We start from the raw sequence: 24,677 nt of genomic DNA, 5'->3' as shown, positions 1-24,677 counted from the left end.
GAGGGTACGAATCCGGATGAGCCTGGTGGGATCAGACTTTTCTCTGTTAGTGGTAAGAATCTAAGTGGGAATTCAGATCCCAGTCGGCAATGACTCGAAACAGGTGACTCCCCCCCCTCCCCGGACCCCCCCTCCTCCCTCCCGGGACCCCCCCCCCCCCGGGACCCCCCCCCCCCCGGGACCCCCCCCCCCCCGGGACCCCCCCCCCCCCCGGGACCCCCTCCCCCCGAACCCCCTCCAGTTAGGAAACCCCCTCACACCTGGTTTTCCCACCTGGCTTTGCCTTCCAGTCATCGAAAGAAAAAAAACTACTGCTGAGGGTTTATCGCAGAATTGGAACATGTTAGTATTTTCCATTTGTCGTGAATATTGATCACTGCACATTTTATCGATTGATCCGTTTCCTGGCTCGATCCATCAGTCTGTTACATACGCGAATCCAAGGTTCCATCCTCGGTTTGTCAAGTCTATACCGAGTGACCAGTGAAAAGCTTTAAAAAAAAACATTATCTGCACTTGCATCTGTTTCACGATTCGCTCTTTCACACAAATTCCACACCGTCCCCTCCACTTCTCACTGATCGTGCCGGGGTTTCACATCCAGCCGGGCGTGAAGCTCTTGGGGTGTTTCCCCCAGGAGGGTCTGCACGTCACAGGCGAAGCGATAGACGTAACGTTTCCCCGCCGTTTTGTGAATGATGTCCCTGTGGTAATAGTAGCGCAGGCCTCGGCTCAACTTCTCATAGTTCATCTTTGGCTTGTTCTTCCGGTTCCCCCAGCGTTTGGCGACCTGAAGGACCAGCAGCAGGGAGTTAATATTGGGAGAAAACAGACACAGGGCAGGTATAAATTAAAAATACCTCACTGGGGAGTGAAATTCGATTTGAGCAGTGGCGCAAAACAGACGAAGTGTAACAGCTAGCGCTAGATTGGCGTTCCCTCCATGGTCGAATTTCGACCCCCACTGTCACTTGAGTCTCGGGGATTTCGGTTAAATCCAGCACAGAACCGATAGACTGAAAGTCTCTGCGTTCGCTGCCTGTACGGCTCCCGCGTGAACGGAATTCAAGGCGCCCTGAACCGGTTAATGGGCACAGTCCCGCTCCAAAAGGCGGACAAAGATTCTACACAAAACAGCAGCAAGTAAATGATATATTTCACTGCAGCTGCACTCAGATATATTTTAATATGTTTGTGTTTACAATCCGATGTTATCCCAGTTTCCTGCTGCCCCGGGGGCTCGTACTCTGGGATCCAGGTTCCATCCGGCCTCCCATCACTGTACCTAAGGATGAAACGTTAAACTAAGGACCCGTCCGCCCTCTCGGGTGGACGTAAAAGATCCAAGGAACTATTTGGAAGGGCTGGGAAGTTCTCCCTCGTGCTATGCAGCCAATATTTATCTTTCAACCAACATCATTAAGAACAAATTATCTGGTCATTATCTCATTGCTGTTTGTGGGATCTTGCTGTGCGCAAATTGGCTGCTGTGTTTCCTACATTACAACAGTGACCTCACTTCAAAAGTACGTCATTGGCTGTAAAGCGCTTTGGGGCGTCCTGAGATCGTGAAAGGCGCGATAGAAATCCAAGTTCTTTCTTTAATCAGTAGACTGACAGAATCAGTTTACCTCATTGGGATCCGAGAGCTTAAATTCCCAGCCGTCCCCCGTCCAGCTGATGAAGGACTGGCAGGATTTATCCAGGAGCAGCTCGAGAAGGAACTGCCAGAGTTGAATGGGCCCATTCCCTGCAGGAGAGACAGACACTTCAAACATCAGTCAAATACATTAATGGACACTGTTAGGATCATAGGAACGGGAGGAGGCCATTCAGCCCCTCGAGCCTTTTCCTCCATTCAATTAGATCATGGCTGATCTGTAAATTAACTCCATTTACCCTCCTCCGTTCCATAAACCTTAATCCCCTGACATAACAAAAAATTATCAATCTCAATTTTGAAATTTCCAATTGACCCCCAGCCTCAACAGCTTTTTTGGGGGAGAGAGTTCCAGATTCCCACTCCCCTTTGTGTGGAGAATTGCTTCCTGACATCACCCCTGAACGGCCTAGCTCTAATTTTAAGGTTCTGCCCCCTTGTTCTGGACTCCCCCCACCAGAGGAAATAGTTTCTCTCTATCGACCCTATCAAATCCTTTAATCATCTTAAACCCCTCGATTAGATCACTCCTTATTCTAGACCACAGTTAGACAGTTAGAACATAAGAACATAAAAAATAGGAGCAGGGGTAGGCCAATCGGCCCCTCGAGCCTGCTCCGCCATTCAATAAGATCATGGCTGATCTGATCCCAACCACAAATCTAAAGAACACAAGAAGTAGGAGCAGGACCCGGCCACTCAGCCCCTAGGCCCTCTCCGCCACCCACAGGGGATTGACCGATCCGAACTCAGCTTCATGTCCAATTTCCTGCCCGCTCCCCATAACCCCTAATTCCCTTTACTTCTAGGAAACTGTCTATTTCTGTTTTAAATTTATTTAATGATGTAGCTTCCACAGCTTCCTGGGGCAGCAAATTCCACAGACCTACTACCCTCTGAGTGAAGAAGTTTCTCCTCATCTCAGTTTTGAAAGAGCAGCCCCTTATTCTAAGATTATGCCCCCTAGTTCTAGTTTCACCCATCCTTGGGAACATCCTTACCACATCCACCCGATCAAGCCCCTTCACAATCTTATATGTTTCAATAAGATCGCCTCTCATTCTTCTGAACTCCAATGAGTAGAGTCCCAATCTACTCAACCTCTCCTCATATGTCCACCCCCTCATCCCCGGGATTAGCCGAGTTAACCTTCTTTGTACTGCCTCGAGAGCAAGTATGTCTTTTCTTAAGTATGGAGACCAAAACTGTATGCAGTATTCCAGGTGCGGTCTCACCAATACCTTATATAACTGCAGCAATACCTCCCTGTTTTTATATTCTATTCCCCTAGCAATAAAAGCCAACATTCCGTTGGCCTTCATGATCACCTGCTGCACCTGCATACTAACTTTTTGATTTTCTTGCACTGGGACCCCCAGATCCCTTTGTACTGCAGTACTTTCCAGTTTCTCGCCATTAAGATAATAACTTGCTCTCTGATTTTACCTGCCAAAGTGCATAACCTCACATTTTCCAATATTGTATTGCATCTGCCAAATCTCCGCCCACTCACCCAGCCTGTCTATATCCCCTTGTAGGTTTTTTATGTCCTCCTCACTCTCTACTTTCCCTCCCATCTTTGTATCATCTGCAAACTTTGATATGTTACACTCGGTCCCCTCCTCCAAATCGTTAATATAGATTGTAAGGAGTTGGGGACCCAGCACCGACCCCTGCGGAACACCACTGGCTACTGGTTGCCAGTCCGAGAATGAACCATTTATCCCAACTCTCTGCTTCCTGTTAGATAACCAATCCTCCACCCATGCCAGAATATTACCCCCAATCCAGTGATTCTTTATCTTGAGCAATAATCTTTTATGTGGCACCTTATCGAATGCCTTCTGGAAGTCTAAATACACTACGTCCACTGGTTCCCCTTTATCCACCCTGTACGTTATGTCCTCAAAGAACTCAAGCAAATTTGTAAGACATGACTTCCCCTTCGTAAAGCCATGCTGATTTTGTCCTATTAAATTCTGTTTATCCAAATGTTCCGCTACTGTCTCCTTAATAATAGACTCCAAAATTTTACCCAGCACAGATGTTAGGCTAACTGGTCTATAATTTCCAGCCTTCTGCCTACTACCCTTTTTAATACATTACTGTGTTCCCCCTCACCCTGCCCCTCTCTCCCCGATACATTACTGTGTTCAACCTCCCCCTCCCCCTCTCCGCGATACATTATTGTGTTCCCCCTGACCCTGCCCCTCTCCCCGAAATATTATTGTGTTCCCCCTCACCCTGCCCCTCTCAATTACATTACTGTGTTCCCCCTCACCCTGCCCCTCTCCCCGATACGTTATTGTGTTCCCCCTCACCCTGCCCCTCTCAATTACATTATTGCGTTCCCCCTCACCCTGCCCCTCTCAATTACATTACTGTGTTCCCCCTCACCCTGCCCCGCTCCCCGGTACATTACAGTTAGACTGGAGCACAGACCATTTAATCAACTATCTCACAATTCAACCTTATCTCCAGTTCATGGGCCCAGGTTACCTAATCCCCTTTCATTGGGGAATCCGTCTTTCTGTTCACAACTTACTTTTTCGAGAAATTATTTTAAAATATTTCTTTATATCATTTCCTGATTTTTCCCATATTTATAATTTTTACAAAATCATTAAACCAATTTCCGTGAATACTCTGTTGCTGAGCCCTTTTACTGAAAACGTGTCTAACATAACACTGCGGTGAAATAAGTTATATGTTGTCCTAAAATAGATCAGCACAAAATAACAAGACTTCCCCAAACTGTAAAGCTTCGCATCTTAAGGTGAGGGGTTTGGGGAAAGGGCAGGAGTGTGAAACTAATTGGACAGTTCTTTCAAAGAGCCGGCACGGGCACGACGGGGCGAATGGCCTCCTCCTGTGCTGTCTGATTCTATGATTGTAGTTCTGGTCTGAATCTGATTGTCCTTACCTGTGTATTCAGTAAGCACTGGCCCAGAGGTTGCGGGTCCTCTCCCGGCACTAGGGCCCTTCCTGCAGCAGCTGGTTTTGTGTTGTGGGTGATGATCTCCCTGCTCAGAGGTCACATCTTGGTAAGAAGGAACCCCCGTGAGGCTGTCGATGGATAAATATCTCTCCCAGGACAAGATGATGTCATCACCACTCTCTGAGCAGTCTGAAATGCCGAAGGAATGTTCCGCTTTTATGTTCCCTTCAGTACCAGAGAGGAGACAGGAGACATTACCCTGCTGACCGTTGGACAGGATTGCTCCATCTTTATTAATATTAATATAAAAATCACTGATAATGCCCGGATCATTCCAAAGGACAAAGTGTGTTTATGGACATTTAACACAGTAAGTTAGATTATATTACCCTACATAAATCCAGACAGGACAAATAAACCCATCCATTCATCTCTCAATGTATCCATCTGTCTATATGTGTATGGGTGTATCTCTGTCTGTTTATCCATCTTAGCAATAACTCTCTCTCTCTCTCTCTTGCTCGGCAATTATCTATGATGTTGGAAATGCAATAGGCCAGTCAGCAGGTGCAACAGAAACACACAACAGCAACAACTTGCATTTATGTGACGCCTTTAAGGTAGAAGAATGCCCCAAGGCAGCGCACAGAGGCGTAATCAGTAAAAAATGGACCCTGGGCCCAAGAAGGAGACATTAATTAGTAGGAGTGACCAAACGCTTGGTTTAAAAAGTTTGTTTTAGGAAAGGTCTTAAAGGAAAAGAGGGAGGTGGAGATGGAAAGGGGTTTAGGGAGGGAATTCCAGACCGTGGGGCCTGGATAACTGAAGGCACGGCCACTCATGGTGGGGTGAAGGCAGGGGGGATGGACAAGAGGCCAGAACTGGAGGAGCACAGAGATCCCGGAGGGTTGTAGGGCTGGACAAGGTTACAGAGATAGGGAGGAGCGAGGCCATGAAGAGATTTAAACACGAGGGTGATAAATTTTAAACTCAAGGCTTTGCCGGACCGGTCAGCGAGCACGGGGGGTAATGGGTGAACGGGACTTGTGGAATGCGCAGACATTTGCGGATAATGGATGAACCCGCGAATTTTAAGATAGTTGGTGAAAATCGATTTGTTTGAGAGTGAACGCAGTAGTTTGCTGCACTTTAGAATCAGGGCTGGAACGCGTTTCCTTTCACACTGTTTGCAGCATTTTACCTGGATAACTAACTGCTGTAAACTTGTTGTCCGCGGGCTCCGCCTCTTGCTTGATTTGGAGGTAGTCTGTGTGCAGAAGTTCCGCTCCGGGTTCTATCTGTCCCAGCGTGTTGTAGTGACATTGAGATTTCAGCGCGAACAGCTCCTCTGAGCTGACTGGATGTAAAGTTTGGTAAGACTCAGAGGTGAAGCCGGATTCGTCGTAACCCGAGGGTGGGACACATTGGGAGGGCTCGATACTGTCTCCTGGGAACAGAAAACATGAACTGTGTGATCAGAAGGTGAAGTCTCGCACCGCTGCTCTCTAATCTATCAGAAAAAACCGTCTTAAATGTAACTAAACACAAGGAAATTATAACTGTACATTTAATAAGTTTGGGAACTGAACTCGCAGCAATCTTGGCTCGAGTGTTCGGGTAGTGGAGGGAGGGGGAGGGAGGGGAGGAGGGGAAGGTGAGGGGGATGGAGGGGAGGGGAGGGGAGAGGAAAGGGGAGGGGAGGGGTGGGTACAGTGAGGGGGAGGGAGGGGAAGGGGAAGGTGAGGGGGATGGAGGGGAGGGGAGGGGAGGGGGAGGGGAGGAGAGGGGTGGGTACAGTGAGGGGGAGGGAGGGGAGGGGAAAGGGGAAGGTGAGGGGGAGGGAGGGGAGGGGAGGGGGAGGGGAGGGGAGGAGAGGGGTGGGTACAGTGAGGGGGAGGGGAGGGGAGGAAGGGGAAGGTGAGGGGGAGGGAGGGGAAAGGGGCGGGGCGGCGGTAGGGGAGGATGATGGGAAGGGGAGGGGGAGGCGGTCGGGGAGGACGATGGGAAGGGGAGGGGGATGCGGTCGCCCAGTTATAACATTACACCTTAGTCAACACCAGAGGTCGCCATTATTTAACCTTCATGCCGATGCAACCAGAGTAACAAATCACCTGTCTCAGCCCAGAGTAACAGATCACCTGTCTCAGTCCAGAGTGACAGATCACCTGTCTCAGCCCAGAGTGACAAATCACCTGTCTCAGCCCAGAGTGACAGATCACCTGTCTCAGCCCAGAGTAACAGGTCACCTGTCTCAGCCCAGAGTGACAAATCACCTGTCTCAGCACCAGAGTGACAGATCACCTGTCTCAGCCCAGAGGGACAGATCACCTGTCTCAGCCCAGAGTGACAGATCACCTGTCTCAGCCCAGAGTGACAGATCACCTGTCTCAGCCCAGAGTGACAGATCACCTGTCTCAGCCCAGAGTGACAGATCACCTGTCTCAGCCCAGAGTGACAGATCACCTGTCTCAGCCCAGAGTGACAGATCACCTGTCTCAGCCCAGAGTAACAAATCACCTGTCTCAGTCCAGAGTGACTGATCACCTGTCTCAGCCCAGAGTAACAAATCACCTGTCTCAGCCCAGAGTAACAGATCACCTGTCTCAGCACCAGAGTGACAGATCACCTGTCTCAGCCCAGAGTGACAAATCACCTGTCTCAGTCCAGAGTGACAGATCACCTGACTCAGCCCAGAGTGACAAATCACCTGTCTCAGCCCAGAGTGACAAATCACCTGTCTCAGTCCAGAGTGACTGATCACCTGTCTCAGCCCAGAGTAACAAATCACCTATCTCAGCCCAGAGTGACAAATCACCTGTCTCAGTCCAGAGTGACAGATCACCTGTCTCAGCCCAGAGTAACAGATCACCTGTCTCAGCACCGGAGTAACAAGTCACCTGTCTCAGCACCAGAGTAACAGGTCACCGGTCTCAATACCGGAGTAACAGGTCACTTGTCCCGGCCCAGAGTGACAGATCACCGGTCTCAGCACCGGAGTAACAGGTCACCGGTCTCAGTACCGGAGTAACAGGTCACCGGTCTCAGTACCGGAGTAACAGTTCACCTGTCTCTGCACCAGAGTGACAGATCACCGGTCTCAGTACCGGAGTAACAGGTCACCGGTCTCAGTACCGGAGTAACAGGTCACCGGTCTCAGTACCGGAGTAACAGTTCACCTGTCTCTGCACCAGAGTGACAGGTCACCGGTCTCAGTACCGGAGTGACAGGTCACCGGTCTCAGTACCGGAGTGACAGGTCACCGGTCTCAGTACCGGAGTGACAGGTCACCGGTCTCAGTACCGGAGTAACAGTTCACCTGTCTCTGCACCAGAGTGACAGGTCACCGGTCTCAGTACCGGAGTGACAGGTCACCGGTCTCAGTACCGGAGTGACAGGTCACCGGTCTCAGTACCGGAGTAACAGGTCACCTATTCCGCACAACTGATTCCCATTTGATGCAGTTTTTAATTTCTTTGTCCACGAGCTGTATATCGCCAGGGTACCGCTGAACCCAGTTGTTGGGTTTCCAGGAAGTGATGTGAGGGACTCAATCAGCGCAAATCCAAAAAATACAAGATCGTTGTTTGGACCGATTAGAACTTGTAAAACTCTATTTTAACCGAATTAGTTCTTTGTAAATATTAACTATAACTCGAATCCGAGTGGTGACGATTGCAGCTTTTGTTATGTCTGAAAGCATCTTTATAGTTTAGCTGCGTTAGAAAGCAGCAATGCTTTGTTACAAAATAACTATAATGTTGTAATGGTTACAAGCTGCCAGAATGTAACAATACGTATCGATAAATCTGGTGTGGACTTATAGGCACTGAGGCTGCATTTTGTGCCGACATTTTAATGATTCTGTGACTGCAATTTCAACAACACCAACGCATATATGTAACGCATTTAATATAGCAGAACGTCCGAAGGTGCTTAAAGTGTAATAGTATAGTGATATAACATCACATAAAGTGACACAGCATTGCTGATGTTACAGAACACAAAAATACAGGAGGCAACGATAGTGCCATTGCATAATGGAGTACACAGAATGCAGCAGGGCACATTGCTATATTATACTATACGGTGTTATAATGCAACAATAATGCACGTGATAATAGACAGCCATAGATTGTTACAGTGTAAAATAGAGTACGGTACTATAACAAGGAAGTGAGTTACGCTGCAGCTAAGGGGCGAGTAACAAAGATACCGGATCAACCTATCTCAAAGACACTGCATGGAAGGACAACACGGTGATCACCAGCTGGTGACAGAGTATAAATGACATAATCTGGGTCTATCCAGGAGTTGGGCCGCACATCATTCAGAATCTATTGGAGATAATTTCATCTTTGAGAATGAGTTAAAGGACCAACTTACACCTCTGGGACCTGGGCGGATTCAACTGCAGACGGAGGGTGGGAATATACTCTTTCTAATATAGAATTACATAGAATGTACAGTTTAAAAACGGGCCATTCGGCCCAACAGGTCCATGCTAGCGTTTGTGCATCAGTATATCCTTTCTTAGATAAGGAGATCAAAACTGCACACAATACTATAGGTGTGGTCTCACCAAGGCCCTATATAACTGCAGTAAGACATCCTTGCTCCTGCACTCAAATCCTCTTGCAGTGAAGGCCAACATACCATTATACTTGGTTCCCTCATCCAAATCATTGATATATATTGTGAATAGCTGGGGCCCAAGCACTGATCCCTACGGTACCCCACTAGTCACTGCCTACCATCCCAAAAAAGACCCATTTATTCCTACTCTCTGTTTCCTGTCTGTTAACCAATTCTCAATCTCCATACCAGTATATTACCCCCAATCCCATGTGCTTTAATTTTGCACACTAACCTCTTACGTGGGACTTTATCAAAGGCCTTCTGAAAATCCAAATACACCTTGTCCACTGGTTCTCCTTTATCTATTCTACCAGTTACATCGTCATAAAACTCCAGTAGGTTTGACAAATACGATTTCCCTTTCATAAATCCATGTTGACATTGTCTAATCCCATTGATATTTTCTAAGTGTATTGTTATCACATCCTTTATAATAGACTCTAGCATTTTCCATATTACTGATGTTAGGCTAACCAGTCTGTAGTTCCCTCTTTTCTCTCTCCCTCCTTTTTTAAATAGTTGGGTTACATTTGCCACCCTGCAATGTGCAGGAACTGTTCCATAATCGATAGAATTTTGGAAGATGACAATCAATCCATCCACTATCTTTAGGCTTTCGTTATTGCTCCCAGCTCCCTCCACCAATCTTACTAGTTTAAAGCCTTGTTAGTCAGGAACGTTATGAAAATATGTTTGAATAATCTTTACCCAGTTCGCTGTGAGAATGAGGTACAAGCATAACATGTAATCAGAAAATGGCAATAGATCGGCTACACCTCTAAGATAGACCAAAGGACACCTTTGTGGGATTCTGTTTCTATCCTTCTGTGAGTTATGTCGCTCTTTTCTACTGCCATGATATTATCTCTAATTGGTGCAGCTATTCCGCCCCCTTCTTCCTTCCCCAACCTTTCTGATGATGTTATAACCTGAAACATTTAGTTATCAGTCCTGTTCTTTATGTAGCCAATGTTTCATATTGATACTGTTCTTGAGCCATTGCACAGAGCACTTAACTAGTGGTGGTTGGTTTGAGTTTGTTTGATGGGACAGTGTAGAGGGAGCTTTACTCTGTATCTAACCCTGTACCTACCCTGGGAGTGTTTGATGGGACAGTGTAGAGGGAGCTTTACTCTGTATCTAACCCTGTACCTGCCCTGGGAGTGTTTGATGGGACAGTGTAGAGGGAGCTTTACTCTGTATCTAACCCTGTACCTGACCCTGGGAGTGTTTGATGGGACAGTGTAGAGGGAGCTTTACTCTGTATCTAACCCTGTACCTGCCCTGGGAGTGTTCGAATTCCGGATTTCCAGCACGATCTTCGCTCAGTCTGATGTCATCAGCAAAAAAAAAAATAGAAATTCAAACTGAATGTAAACTGTACGCTTGTACCCTTTAAACACCCGTTCTGTGCACGGTTCAGAGTAACTGCGGATCCTGTCTGAACTAATCCCATACAGCTATATTGCCCCATTATTGGAAATACAATCTGGCTTCAATATCCCGCCAGCTACTTACTCAGTGCATAATCTGTCCAACACTGTGTCCGTGAATGAGTGGCGTGAATTCCACTCCCGCCAAACAGTCCCCCGACATCCTGGTAATCTGCAAAAAGAGGGTCAGAGACATAAGGTGCGTTATTTTCTGCACAACATGGTGACTGCTGTTGCCTGTATCACAGGGGAGATCACACCTCAGCTCCTGGCCCATTTCTGGCAGGTGTGATCGGCGCCTTTCTTTACCGTTGATTGATTTCCCTCGTGCTTTTTACATCCTTTCAAATCCAAAACTCAACCTTTCAATTCAATCTGATGCGGCGACACAGCCGTTTTTTTCTGATCAATTGCTGCATGAGAGAAACTTAATGGTTCGGTCAAAGAGTGGGGCCTCATTCCGCATCTGGGCTGACCCCAAAGTGTCCTGATAAGGGAAATGGCGATAGGTTGATCACTGAGATGCTGTCGATTCAAAATCATCAAAAAAAATCAAAAAGGCAAGAAAATATGTGATAAAGAGCAGTTAGAATGAGGAATTTCTGCTATGATTGTTGATTCAGATTCCACATAGAAATTTAAAAGAGAAATAGATAATTACTTTAAAAAAGAGAATTAAAGGCATCAAGTGCAGGGGATTGGAATAAGGGGCTCATATGGAGCAACACAAGCAAAGAGAGGAAGGGCCGAACGGCCTGTTCGGTCATTCTACGATTTTGAGATCCAAAAATCTGCTTCTAAACTCCTGTTCGCAATTGAACCCGAGCAATGTCCCCCATCGCTGACACTCCCTGTACCACAGCGATGCACCCATGGAAACAGGGGCAATGTACCCCATCCCTGACACCCCCTGTAATACAGTAACCTACCCATGGAAACAGGGGCGATGTACCCCATCCCTGACACCCCCTGTAATACAGTAACCTACCCATGGAAACAGGAGCAATGTACCCCATCCCTGACACCCCCTGTACCACAGTAACCTACCCATGGAAACAGGGGCGATGTACCCCATCCCTGACACCCCCTGTACCACAGTAACCTACCCATGGAAACAGGGGCAATGTACCCCATCCCTGACACCCCCTGTACCACAGTAACCTACCCATGGAAACAGGAGCAATGTACCCCATCCCTGACACCCCCTGTACCACAGTAACCTACCCATGGAAACAGGGGCGATGTACCCCATCCCTGACACCCCCTGTACCACAGTAACCTACCCATGGAAACAGGAGCAATGTACCCCATCCCTGACACCCCCTGTAATACAGTAACCTACCCATGGAAACAGGGGCAATGTACCCCATCCCTGACACCCCCTGTACCACAGCGATGCACCCATGGAAACAGGAGCAATGTACCCCATCCCTGACACCCCCTGTACCACAGTAACCTACCCATGGAAACAGGGGCGATGTACCCCATCCCTGACACCCCCTGTACCACAGTAACCTACCCATGGAAACAGGGGCAATGTACCCCATCCCTGACACCCCCTGTAATACAGTAACCTACCCATGGGAACAGGAGCAATGTACCCCATCCCTGACACCCCCTGTACCACAGTAATCTACCCATGGGAACAGGGGCAATGTACCCCATCCCTGACACCCCCTGTACCACAGTAATCTACGCATGGTAACAGGGGCAATGTACCCCATCCCTGACACAGACTGTACCACAGTAGCCTATGCCCGATCAGGAAAGCATCATCTCGAATTATGCCCATTTTTAGCCGGCTTGAAGAAAACAAATTGCAATCTTATATTATATTTTGCATTTATATGAAGGGTTTTGCTGGAAACTGTTTGGGACAAACTGTTTCCATTGATAGGAGGGTCGGTAACCAGAGACGCAGATTTAAGGTAATTGCCCAAAGAGCCAGAGGGGGAGATGAGGAGAATGTTTTTACGCAGCGAGTTGTTCTGATCTGGAATTCACTGCATGAAAGGGCGGTGGAAGCAGATTCAATAATAACTTTCAAAAGGGGAATTGGATAAATACTTGAAGGGGAAAAATTTGCAGGGCTATTGGGAAAGAGCAGGGGAGGAGTGGGACTAATGGGACAGCTCTTTCAAAACGTCGGCACAGGCACGATGGGCCGAATGGCCTGCTCCTGTGCTGTACGATTCTATGACCATTCGACCCATCTTATTTCATCCATCCAAGATTGAATCTCAAGTCCGACCGATGTTTCGATTTTGGCGGGTTATTGGTGATTTGGAAATGCCCCCTCATACCTTTTGAGATTTGGGAGTATTGTCCTTCGCTGACCAGTCTGTTGAAGGAAGTTCCAAGCGACGGAGACATGAGCTGTGTGTAACTGGGAGTCAGAAAAGGGAACTCGCCGTCAAACTCTGAAAAGTGGAATGGTTGGTCAATTAGTAAGACACCCGGGAGCGATCCTAACACCGGCCTGTGGCGGATTTGTCCCCCCGCAGTGGCGATGACGCAGTTTGTCAGAGGTCAGGAGGTTCATGTTTCTATTTTGTTTCTCGCCCTCTGACAGTAAAAAAAAAACAAGTAAATCACAGACAGGAAGTCGATATTTAAACAGCTGTAATTAGCTCCCAGTTGTTCACGAAGAGTTTGGAGCCTGCACTTCCTGTTCAATGATTAGAAAGAACTAAAACTCCAACAAATAGTTAACCGAGTCCCAATTCTCAACCACAGCATCAATATACAGAAACTTAAAATGAGGTAAATAGCCTTAGAACCGTGAATATTCGCTCTGTACCAAGTACCGAGTCAACTCCAATGAAAAAGCTCTGGTCCTCCCCCATAATCTTCACACTATTTCTTGTGATTATGACTTTATTTCATACCGATTCTGCCATGACTGCAGCTCACGGTCCCGCCTTGTTGCAGTCTCAGTTTCTCGGCCTTGACGCCTCCTCGTGCCTTCCAAGAGTTGGCATCTGACCCACCGTGGTCCGAACACCTGCCCAGGAATCTCCCGTCCATAATCCCACCACTAACTGCGCTGCGCCTCAGCCCCTCTCAGAGGCCACTGTCAGTACATCGTCTCGCTCTCCCTTCTTTCAGAAGCCATGCGCCTCTGTCAAGTAGATCGGGTCTCTCTGCTGACTGAGACCGACCCAATGGCTGAGGTAGGAAGAGGATGAAAAGGAAAAGAGCTGACTTTATCTACACTGGCCAGCAGGAAATTCCACAACGGGAGAGGACGTGCAGAAAATAAATCGGGCGGTGGAAGCGGCTGTAACCCTAACAGGAAACCTGCAGACTCCAGATACAACACTTGGTAAATAGATATATCCCGAGCCACGGACAAACTCTCCTTCCTCATTTCCCGCTCTACCAATTGAGCCTTTCCTTTCTTCATCACAGCACAAAACGTGAACTGGAATTTGTAACACTATTGATTCAGCAAATCTACCTAGAGAGACGGGGACAGAGAGACAGAGAGGGACAGAGAGAGACATACAGAGAGGGAGAGAGGCAGAGACAGACAGACACAGAGACAGGGAAACAGAGAGAGAGAGAGAGAGAGGGACAGACAGATAGACAGAGAGAGCCAGAGAGGGACAGGGAGTGAGAGACAAAGGGAGCCAAAGAGGGATATAGGGAGAGACAGAGAGGGACAGAGAGTGAAATAGACAGAGACAGACAGACAGAGAAGGACAGGGAGAGACAGATAGACAGAGAGAGAGACAGTGGCAGACTGAAACAGAGACAGACACAGAGAGTTAGAGAGGGAGGGAGGGAGAGAGACAGAGACAGACAGAGATAAAATGAGACAAAAAGAGTCATAGATAGAGGGAGTCACAGAGACCGAAAGAGAGAAAGAGATAGAGAAAGAGACAGAAAGAGGCGGACAGAGGCAGAGACAGGGAGAGAAGCAGAGAGACAGAGAGGGACAGAGAGAGAGAAGAAACAGTGAGAGGCAGAAACAGAGAGAGACAGTAAGCGAGATAAACACAAGTTAGGGACAATCAGAAACAGGCTGGGAGACGGAGACAGGGATAGAGCCAAATAGAGACAGATAAAAACAGACAGAGATACAGAGAGTGGGAAAGAGAGATAGAAGGGGAGAGGCAATGATAGGGAGTCAAGGACAGAAAATAGAGATTCAGAGCTGGAAAAGGATAGAGACAATGATGGAGGGAGACAGGTAAAAGGAGTCACAAGGAAACAGATAGAAACAGGCGATAGAGAAAAGCAAAGTGAGAGACAACACATGAGAAAGACACGGAGAGAGACACACAGACAGACAGATAGACAGATGGAAACATAGAGACAAAAAGTTAGAGATGGAGAGAAAAGGAGGGACAAAGAGAGAGAGAAAAAATATAGGGAAAAAAATAAAGAGAGAGAAAGTAAGCAAACGAGAGAGGAAAAGAGAGAAAAGGAAAGCGGTGAATTCCAAGTGGATTTTTTCCCCATTCTCACTCCATGAAGCGGTCGTGGGCAGACATTCTCAATTTGAGCGCATAGGATTGGTCCCTAGCAGCATTGCGAGGGAGCCCTGCCTTGTAAACAGTAACCACTGCCTATTGGATATGACTAAAGTTTTCTTTCAAAACTTTTGAACTGGAGGCTAGGCTAAATTCCTCTGACAAATACGGTGCAATCGACGTGATGTTTAACACATTTCCTGATCTGACGAGGAGCCTAATTCTGCTGTTGTTCCCGCACCATCGTGTGTCAGCACTGAAACTAAAGACAAACGGGCCTGACTCATTGATGACCGAGCAGGAGGATATTAACAATAATGAAGACTGTTCGTCTATATACATCTATGCAACTAACCCTCACTCTCTCTCTCCCTCTGTCTGTCCACCTGTTTCTCCGCCCCTCTGCCCCTCTCCTTCCTCTGATCCCTACAACAAATACCAAAAGCCTATGGATAGCTTCATCTCAAACAGAGAGACCATTTGCTGGGCTGTCTCGGCCAACGTCTACACATCCCAACTCGAGATCCATGCCAGCGAGCGCCCATGTGCTCGCCCAATCCAGATCACAGCAGATACTCGCCCATTCGTCCGGGTCCTCCTGAATCTCAGCACCTCGGAGAGATTCACTTCGTGCGTCCTTGGCCGCCTCCCACCAGCTGATTGTTGATCACACAATTACTCCCTGTTTGCTTCAAGCAAGGAAACCTTCACGGCTTTTACTCTCTGCGACAAACGCCCTAACCCCAAAACCGCCCCCTCTCCTACAACCTCTAACCTGTAGTGACGAAACAACGTCATGCCGACTTGACCTATCCCTTAATCTTTGAATCCATTCAAACCAATTTATGCCCAGCCCCCCACCCCCACCCCCACTCCCTCAGCATTTTAACAATGGCTGGGCTGGTTGAGACGTGTCGGCGGGTTCAGCACGGGTTAGTTACAGAGTAAAGCTCCCTCTACACTGTCCCATCAAACACTCCCAGGGCAGGTACAGGGTTAGATACAGAGTAAAGCTCCCTCTACACTGTCCCATCAAACACTCCCAGGGCAGGTACAGGGTTAGATACAGAGTAAAGCTCCCTCTACACTGTCCCATCAAACACTCCCAGGGCAGGTACAGGGTTAGATACAGAGTAAAGCTCACTCTACACTGTCCCATCAAACGCTCCCAGGGCAGGTACAGGGTTAGTTACAGAGTAAAGCTCCCTCTACACTGTCCCATCAAACACTCCCAGGGCAGGTACAGGGTTAGATACAGAGTAAAGCTCCCTCTACACTGTCCCATCAAACACTCCCAGGGCAGGTACAGGGTTAGTTACAGAGTAAAGCTCCCTCTACACTGTCCCATCAAACATTCCCAGGGCAGGTACAGGGTTAGATACAGAGTAAAGCTCCCTCTACACTGTCCCATCAAACACTCCCAGGGCAGGTACAGGGTTAGATACAGAGTAAAGCTCCCTCTACACTGTCCCATCAAACATTCCCAGGGCAGGTACAGGGTTAGATACAGAGTAAAGCTCCCTCTACACTGTCCCATCAAACACTCCCAGGGCAGGTACAGGGTTAGATGCAGAGTAAAGCTCCCTCTACACTGTCCCATCAAACACTCCCGGGGCAGGTACAGGGTTAGATACAGAGTAAAGCTCCCTCTACACTGTCCCGTCAAACACTCCCAGGGCAGGTACAGGGTTAGATACAGAGTAAAGTTCCCTCTTGCACGGCTCTAATAATGAACATTTACCTCAGCCTCTGAGAAGCGCCCCCTTTTGGACATAAGAACATAAGAAATAGGAGCAGGAGTAGGCCATTCGGCCCCTCGAGCCTGCTCCGCCATTCAATCAGATCATGGCTGATCTTCGACCTCAACTCCACTTTCCCGCCCGATCCCCATATCCCTCGATTCCCTAGAGTCCAAAAATCTATCGATCTCAGCCTTGAATGCACTCAATTACTCAGCATCCACAGCATCTGGGGTAGACAATTCCAAAAATTCACAACCCTCTGAGTGAAGAAATTCCTCCTCATCTCAGTCCTAAATGGCCGATCACTTATCCTGAGACTAGTTCTGGACTCTCCAACCAGCGGAAACAACCTCTCAGCATCTACCCTGTGAAGCCCACTCTGAATCTTATATGTTTCAATGTGATCACCTCTCATCTTCTAAACTCCAGAGAGTATCGGCCTATTCTACTCAATCTTTCCTCATAGGACAACCCTCTCAACCCAGGAATCAATCTGGAATCATAGAAAGTTACGGCACAGAAGGAGGCCATTCGGCCAATCCTGTCTGTGCCCGTGAACCTAGTTCATCGAGTGAACCTTTGTTGCACCGCCTCTAATGCAAGTATATTCTTCCTTAGATAAGGAGACCAAAACTGTACGCAGTACTCCAGGTGAGGTCTCACCAAAACCCTGTATAATTGTAGCAAGACTTCCTTAGTCTTGTACTTGCAATAAAGGCCAGCATGCCATTTGCCTTCCTAATTGCCTGCTGTACCTGCAGGCTAACTTTTTGTGCTTCTTGTACGAGGAAACCCAAATCTCTCTGAACACCAACATTTAATAGTTTCTCACCATTTAAAAAATATTCTGTTCCGGCTATTCAGAATTTTGTATTCTCTGCACTTCACGCACCACCATCCCTGTCCGCCTCTGAGACTCAAGGTACTGAAATGTTATAGTTTTCTCCTGAAAAGACTAATCCTTGCAGGAACTAGGATGTTCCTGTCGCCAATTAATTTTATTCGGGACTCTTACAGCCTGGTGATGGAAAAGAGCTTCATTCGATGTGATCTAGAGTGAAGTCGAGCCCTGACCCCGGGAGGGAAGACAGCGCTTCTGTAACGTTTACCCCGTTACGTCGGTGATAATTTGAGTGAAACGGCGGGGTTCTCACTGCTGAATGACCGAACTCACCGTAAAAGCCGAGATCCAGCTCTGACGGGACCTGCTGGAGGGGCCCATCACAATAAAAGCCTTGTTGTGGATAATTCTTCATTCCCGAGATAAATGAAAAGGGCCGATCTGTGGGAAAATTAAAGTATTTTACAATCAGGAATTTAATTTTCACCTTTCCCATTTTTCCGTTTCACTCCTGCTTTAACCGTTCTCTCATTTCACCAAGGCGGTGCCTAATTTAACGTTTTATAAGAACATAAGAAATAGGAGCAGGAGTAGGCCAATCGGCCCCTCGAGCCTGCTCCGCCATTCAATAAGATCATGGCTGATCTGATCCTAACCTTAAATCTAAATTCATGTCCAATTTCCTGCCCGCTCCCAGTAACCCCTAATTCCCTTTACTTCTAGGAAACTGTCTATTTCTGTTTTAAATTTATTTAATGATGTAGCTTCCACAGCTTCCTGGGGCAGCAAATTCCACAGACCCTCTGAGTGAAGAAGTTTCTCCTCATCTCAGTTTTGAAAGAGCAGCCCCTTATTCTAAGATTATGCCCCCTAGTTCTAGTTTCACCCATCCTTGGGAACATCCTTACCGCATCCACCCGATCAAGCCCCTTCACAATCTTATATGTTTCAATAAGATCACCTCTCATTCTTCTGAACTCCAATGAGTAGAGTCCCAATCTACTCAACCTCTCCTCATATGTCCGCCCCCTCATCCCCGGGATTAACCGAGTGAACCTTCTTTGTACTGCCTCGAGAGCAAGTATGTCTTTTCTTAAGTATGGACACCAAAACTGTATGCAGTATTCCAGGTGCGGTCTCACCAATACCTTATATAACTGCAGCAATACCTCCCTGTTTTTATATTCTATCCCCCGAGCAATAAAAGCCAACATTCCGTTGGCCTTCTTGATCACCTGCTGCACCTGCATACTAACTTTTTGATTTTCTTGCACTAGGACCCCCAGATCCCTTTGTACTGCAGTACTTTCCAGTTTCTCGCCATTAAGGTAATAACTTGCTCTCTGATTTTTCCTGCCAAAGTGCATAACCTCACATATCTATCATATATCTATAGATTAACGAAACATTGGTTAATCCGAGGCGGTAAAGGTCCTTTCTATCATCCTGGGCGAGGTTCGAGTGAAACTTGAAAAAACTTTAGTTTTTCGCCTTTGAGAAGTGGTGACTGAATGGCGACCTTCTCCAGGGGTGTGAGTTAGTGACCGGTCCAGGGAGGTACATCGCCAGCACTGCTTCAAACTAACCCGCGTTAAACTAACAGGAAAGGGCGGGGGCGGGGGGGGGGGGGGGCGGGGGACGACACGGGGTCAAACGGGGCAAAGGGGGATTTAGGACTGATGTCAAGAAATTCTTCTTCACTTGAAGAGTTGGGAATGAACTCCGGTTGGGAATTGAGACAAGACACCTGGAGTTAGTTAAAGAGCGAGGTAAGCGTCGTGATGGTGCAAGGGACGTGTGTCTAGACGGATTCCCGAGGATGGGGCATGGGGCGTGTGTCTAGACGGATTCCCGAGGATGGGGCATGGGGTGTGTGTCTAGACGGATCCCCGAGGATGGGGCATGGGGTGTGTGTCTAGACGGATTCCCGAGGATGGGGCATGGGGTGTGTGTCTAGACGGATCCCCGAGGATGGGGTATGGGGCGTGTGTCTAGACGGATTCCCGAGGATGGGGCATGGGGTGTGTGTCTAGACGGATCCCCGAGGATGGGGCATGGGGTGTGTGTCTAGACGGATTCCCGAGGATGGGGCATGGGGTGTGTGTCTAGACGGATCCCCGAGGATGGGGTATGGGGCGTGCGTCTAGACGGATTCCCGAGGATGGGGCATGGGGTGTGTGTCTAGACGGATCCCCGAGGATGGGGCATGGGGTGTGTGTCTAGACGGATCCCCGAAGATGAGGCGTGTGTCTAGACGGATCCCCGAGGATGGGGCATGGGGCGTGTGTCTAGACGGATCCCCGAGGATGGGGTATGGGGTGTGTGTCTAGACGGATTCCCGAGGATGGGGCATGGGGTGTGTGTCTAGACGGATCCCCGAGGATGGGGCAAGGGGCGTGTGTCTAGACGGATCCCCAAGGATGGGGCTTGGGGTGTGTGTCTAGACGGATCCCCGAGGATGGGGCATGGGGTGTGTGTCTAGACGGATCCCCGAGGATGGGGCAAGGGGCGTGTGTCTAGACGGATCCCCGAGGATGGGGCGTGTGTCTAGACGGATCCCCGAGGATGGGGTGTGTGTCTAGACGGATCCCCGAGGATGGGGCTGGTTAAATCCTCGCCAGTATCCGTCTGCTCATCCCGTGGAATCTCTACTTTATACGCTAAATATTTAGTGCAGAAAACGGAATTGTAAATGTTCTGAACGGTATAAACCACAATTCAGACTTTTAATAAATCATTGATGTTGGTGAGATTTCGAAGGCGGTTGGGAAAGTTGCTCAGCGAGGCCCGTGATCCTCTCGAGTTTTATTTTACAATAACAGGCGGTGGGACCCCATCACAGGAAAGAGGTCCCGGGGGACACACGAGGTTTAGTCTCAACGCTTCGTGGAAATAATTTCGTCACAGATGATGTCCGAATGGTCAAGTTTCTCTGTCACACCAGGTGAGGCTTGGCAGAAAAAAAAACGGATGGAGTTCAGCAGAAAATTAAAACACTAATATTTCAACTCTAGAAAAAGGGAGAGGGGCGGAGAGACAGAGAAAGAGGGGGACAGAGAGAGACACAGAAACAGAGCCAGGCAGAGAAATGGAGAGACAGAGTGAGAGGCAGAGACACGGAGAGGGAGCGACAGAGAAAGAGAGAGAGAGATAGAGAGGTAGATAGAGAAAGACAGCGAGAGAGGCAGAGACACAGAGACAGACAGGGAGAGTGAGAGAGAGAGAGAGAGAGAGATAGAGAGAGAGACATTGTCGGAGAGAGAGAGACAGAGAGAATGAGAAAAAGAAAGATAGAGACAGAGACAGAAAGAGTAAGGGAGCAACAGAGAGAGGGAGACAGAGAGAGATGGAGAGAGACGGAGAGAGGGAGACAGAGAGAGACAGAGACGGAGAGAGGGAGACAGAGAGAGAGAGACAGAGACATAGAGAGGCAGATAGAGAAAGACAACGAGAGAGGCAGAGACATAGAGACAGACAGGGAGAGTGAGAGAGACACACACACAGTCAGAGAGAAAGAGGCAGAGACAGAGAGAGAGACACAGAGAGAGAGACAGGGAGAATGAGAAAAAGAAAGATAGAGACAGAGACAGAAAGAGTGAGGCAGCGACAAAGAGAGGGAGACAGAGAGAGACAGAAAGAGAGGGAGACAGAGAGAGATAGAGAGAGGAGGAGAGAGGGAGACAGATAGGGAGACAGAGAGAGAGAGATGACAGAGAGAGATACACAGTCAGAGAGAGAGAGAGAGAGAGTGAGAAAAAGAAAGATAGAGATAGAGACAGAAAGAGTGAGAGAGCGACAGAGAGAGGCGGAGAGAGGGAGACAGAGAGAGACGGAGAGAGACGGAGAGAGGGAGACAGAGAGAGAGAGAGTGAGAAAAAGAAAGATAGAGACAGAGACAGAAAGGGTGAGAGAGCGACAGAGAGAGGCGGAGAGAGGGAGACACAGAGAGAGAGAGAGAGGCGGAGAGAGGGAGAGAGAGACAGAGAGGGGAGGAGAGAGGGAGACAGAGAGAGACTGGGGGATTTAGAAAGAATAAGAAAAAGAGACACCCGGCGGAGAGATTCCACTGACCTGCTTAATAACAAACCGAAGCGGTTCGCGTCCCGTGGCGGTCCCGGAGTGCAAATGAAGCGACTCTCGCTGAATCCTCTGCTCTCCCGGCCGCGCTCTGTGACATTGCCCCCTTGCAGGCTGTAGTTATAGGGTCTCCGGCCCTCTCATTGCTCTGGTCCGAGGGGCGTTGATTCCTGGGTCCAGCCCACAGACCGCAGCGTCGTGACCGGCCGTGGCACAGATTCCGTGACGTCGCCGAGTCTAAAATGGGTCACGACGTGTTAGATAAACAGCGGCAGCAGAAAGCGCGGATTTAGCAGGAAATGTATCCTAACTCCAGGGGACTGACCCGTCCTGGGTTTAAAGGTTCAGGGGCCCTGTTTACAACAACTGTCATAAAACTCAGCATTCAACCAACTCTCAACAAACCTCATATTTAATGAAGTTATTTAACCAATGGGAATATAAAGCCAAACCTTGGAGATTTTCACTGTAATCCTAATTAGATAAAGTTAACACTTGGTTACTGTGTCGTGTTAGTGGGTTTGGGGGAGGGGATTTCTATTAGGTTTAAATGCGGCCTCGTTGTAAAATTGTAATAACTTCAATCAGTGCAGGTTAAAACTTCAAACAATATTTTTGTTTTTAAAAACCTGACTGCTTAAGGAATGTTTTTGACGTTTTAGAACTCGTTCCACGCTCCTTACAATAAACGGAAAGTGAAATATCAACACAAGCGTATAATATAAAATGTGATTTATACAGTAGATCGAGCGGATAGGAGGAATGAAGAGAGACAGAGAAAATGAGAGAGAGAGGGAGAGAGAGAAAGGAACCAGATATACACAGAGAGATACAGAGAGAGATTGAGCGAGAAATACAGGGAGAGAGAGAGAGACAGAGAGAGGTAGAGAGAGACACATAAGGAAACAGATAAACAGAGAGAGATACAGGGAGAGAGAGACAGGCAGAGAGAGGGAGAGAGACACACACACAAGGAAACAGATAAACAGAGAGGGATACAGGGAGAGAGAGACAGACAGGGAGAGAGAGAGACACACACAAGGAAACAGATAAACAGAGAGAGATACAGGGAGAGAGAGACAGGCAGAGAGAGGGAGAGAGAGACACACACAAGGAAACAGATAAACAGAGAGGGATACAGGGAGAGAGAGACAGACAGGGAGAGAGAGAGACACACAAGGAAACAGATAAACAGAGAGAGATACAGGGAGAGACAGACAGACAGAGAGAGGGAGAGAGACAGAGAGAGAGGGAGAGAGAGACATAGAAAGAGAGGGAGGGAGAGCGACAGAGAGAGAGGGAGGGAGAGAGACAGAGAGAAATAGGGAGAGAAAGACATAGAGAGACAGAGAGAGACATAGAAAGAGAGGGAGGGAGAGACAGACAGAGGGGGAGGGAGAGAGAGACAACGAGAAAGAGAGAGACAGAGAGAGAGAGAGAGAGACAACGAGAGAGAGGGAAAGATTCACAAAGAAACAGATATACAGATAGAGATACAGAGAGAGAATGAGAGAGAGACAGATAGTGAGAGAGATACAGAGAAAGAGAGGGAGACACAGACAGATAGAGTGAGATTCATGGAGAAAGGAGCACAGGACAACGCGAGTACAGACAAGGAGTTTCTCGGGCCCTGGGCGGTTTAGTGACGGGCGGCGCTTTTCCGACTGTTTCCAACTGCAAGGAAGTGGAATGCCTGATTTAAGGAGATGACTCAGAATAACAGACCTGGATTTAAGCGCAGTGTGATTTAAAACTCAGGCTTTAACTTCCAGCAAATCGAAGTTTGTTGTGGGGAATCTGTACATTTATTCCGAGATTGAGGCAGTACGGAGAAAGTTTTCGGTAACTGAAGCAATAATCCGTGTTTGTGATTTAATAACAACTATCATCGGCTTTTAAATCCGTTCACTTTTAATACAGTAATCGTGTTTTAAAAATGTGGCAGAATTGACCAAACTCGAGATCTCTCAGCGCGGGTGGGACTGAGCAAAACCGTGGGACCTGATAAGAGGAGGCGGGCTGGACCTGGACTAAGAACTGACCTCCCCGCGGGTCACTGACCACACGTGGCCCTGACCATGCAGACTGTGTCCGGTGTGATCGGACCTGGGGATTGGGGCAAGAATTCACCGTCCGCGGTAAGGAAAGAACTCTTGTGTCGTGTCTCAGTCCTGAATATTCACTCTCTGTAACACAGACGGACCAAAGTCACCCAGACCTGAGGTTAAACTTAGAGCTAATCTCCCAGGTTTGCATTGAACGGAAGTCCTATGTCATCAGTTCTCTCGGAAACACCTCTCGCTGTTACCTACATAGAATTCCAGAGAATTTACAGCACAGAAACAGGCCATTCGGCCCAAAGAAAACAACCCCAGCCTATTCTTTCTCCCTCATGTGTTTATCCAGCTTCCCCTTAAATCCATCTACACTATTCACCTCAACTACTCCTTGTGGGAGCGAGTTCCACATTCTCACCACTCTCTGGGCAAAGAAGTTTCTCCTGAATTCCCCATTGGATTTATTAGTGACTATCTTATATTTATGATTCTATGATTCTATGATTCTATGATTTATGACCCCTAGTTCTGGTCTCCCCCACAAGTGGAAACATCTCTGCATCTACCCTATCAAACCCTTTCATAATTTACAAACCCTTTATCAGGTCACCCCTCAGAGGAGAGAGTCCCAGCCTGTTCAGTCTTTGCTGATAATTTTACCCCCTCCGTTCTGGCGCAGAGCTCGGTTATTGGGTGTGAACAAATACTAACAACCCACAAATCTATCAGACTGGGGAGAGTGGGGGGAATTTCAAATAGTTCAGGCGCCTTGATCTGATATAATGCAGTGGAATATGCCCCGTTTTACAGGTTAAT

At 48.0% G+C, this 24,677-nt stretch overlaps 1 protein-coding gene across 4 annotated transcripts; it reads right to left on the bottom strand.

Annotated features, from left to right (window-relative positions):
• Window positions 1-235: 235 nt before the first annotated feature.
• LOC137306260 (protein c-ets-1-B-like) lies at window positions 236-21,992 on the bottom strand. 4 transcript variants are annotated; one of them, XM_067975420.1, is made up of 8 exons: window positions 21,799-21,992; window positions 18,061-18,168; window positions 12,970-13,086; window positions 10,752-10,838; window positions 5,800-6,045; window positions 4,584-4,886; window positions 1,632-1,750; window positions 236-790 (listed from the first exon to the last, which is right to left on the bottom strand). In XM_067975420.1, exons 2-8 carry the CDS (start codon window positions 18,140-18,142, stop codon window positions 575-577), a joined length of 1,170 nt encoding a protein of 389 aa, XP_067831521.1. In that variant the 5' UTR covers window positions 18,143-18,168; window positions 21,799-21,992; the 3' UTR covers window positions 236-574. The 4 variants fall into 4 exon arrangements, with proteins under 4 accessions (XP_067831521.1, XP_067831520.1, XP_067831523.1 ...); XM_067975419.1 differs by lacking the exons at window positions 18,061-18,168; window positions 21,799-21,992 and adding an exon at window positions 13,555-13,990; XM_067975422.1 differs by lacking the exons at window positions 18,061-18,168; window positions 21,799-21,992 and adding an exon at window positions 13,555-13,984 and having other exon boundaries at window positions 4,584-4,787.
• Window positions 21,993-24,677: the final 2,685 nt, after the last annotated feature.

The sequence above is a fragment of the Heptranchias perlo genome, chromosome 42, assembly GCF_035084215.1.
Source record: "Heptranchias perlo isolate sHepPer1 chromosome 42, sHepPer1.hap1, whole genome shotgun sequence".
In the NCBI taxonomy this organism is placed as follows: Eukaryota; Metazoa; Chordata; class Chondrichthyes; order Hexanchiformes; family Hexanchidae; genus Heptranchias; species Heptranchias perlo.
Note: the sequence above shows the minus strand (reverse complement) of the source record. Positions and strands in the feature narration are given on the sequence as shown.

Excerpts from the sequence above, each read along its gene's own strand:
- LOC137306260 (XM_067975419.1), bottom strand. The coding sequence starts at position 13,693 with ATGGACGGGAGATTCCTGGGCAGGTGTTCGGACCACGGTGGGTCAGAT. Across the intron at positions 13,087-13,554 it reads CTGCAGTCATGGCAGAATCG|AGTTTGACGGCGAGTTCCCT; the intron begins GTATGAAATAAA and ends TCCACTTTTCAG. Across the intron at positions 1,751-4,583 it reads AGTGCTTACTGAATACACAG|GGAATGGGCCCATTCAACTC; the intron begins GTAAGGACAATC and ends TCTCTCCTGCAG.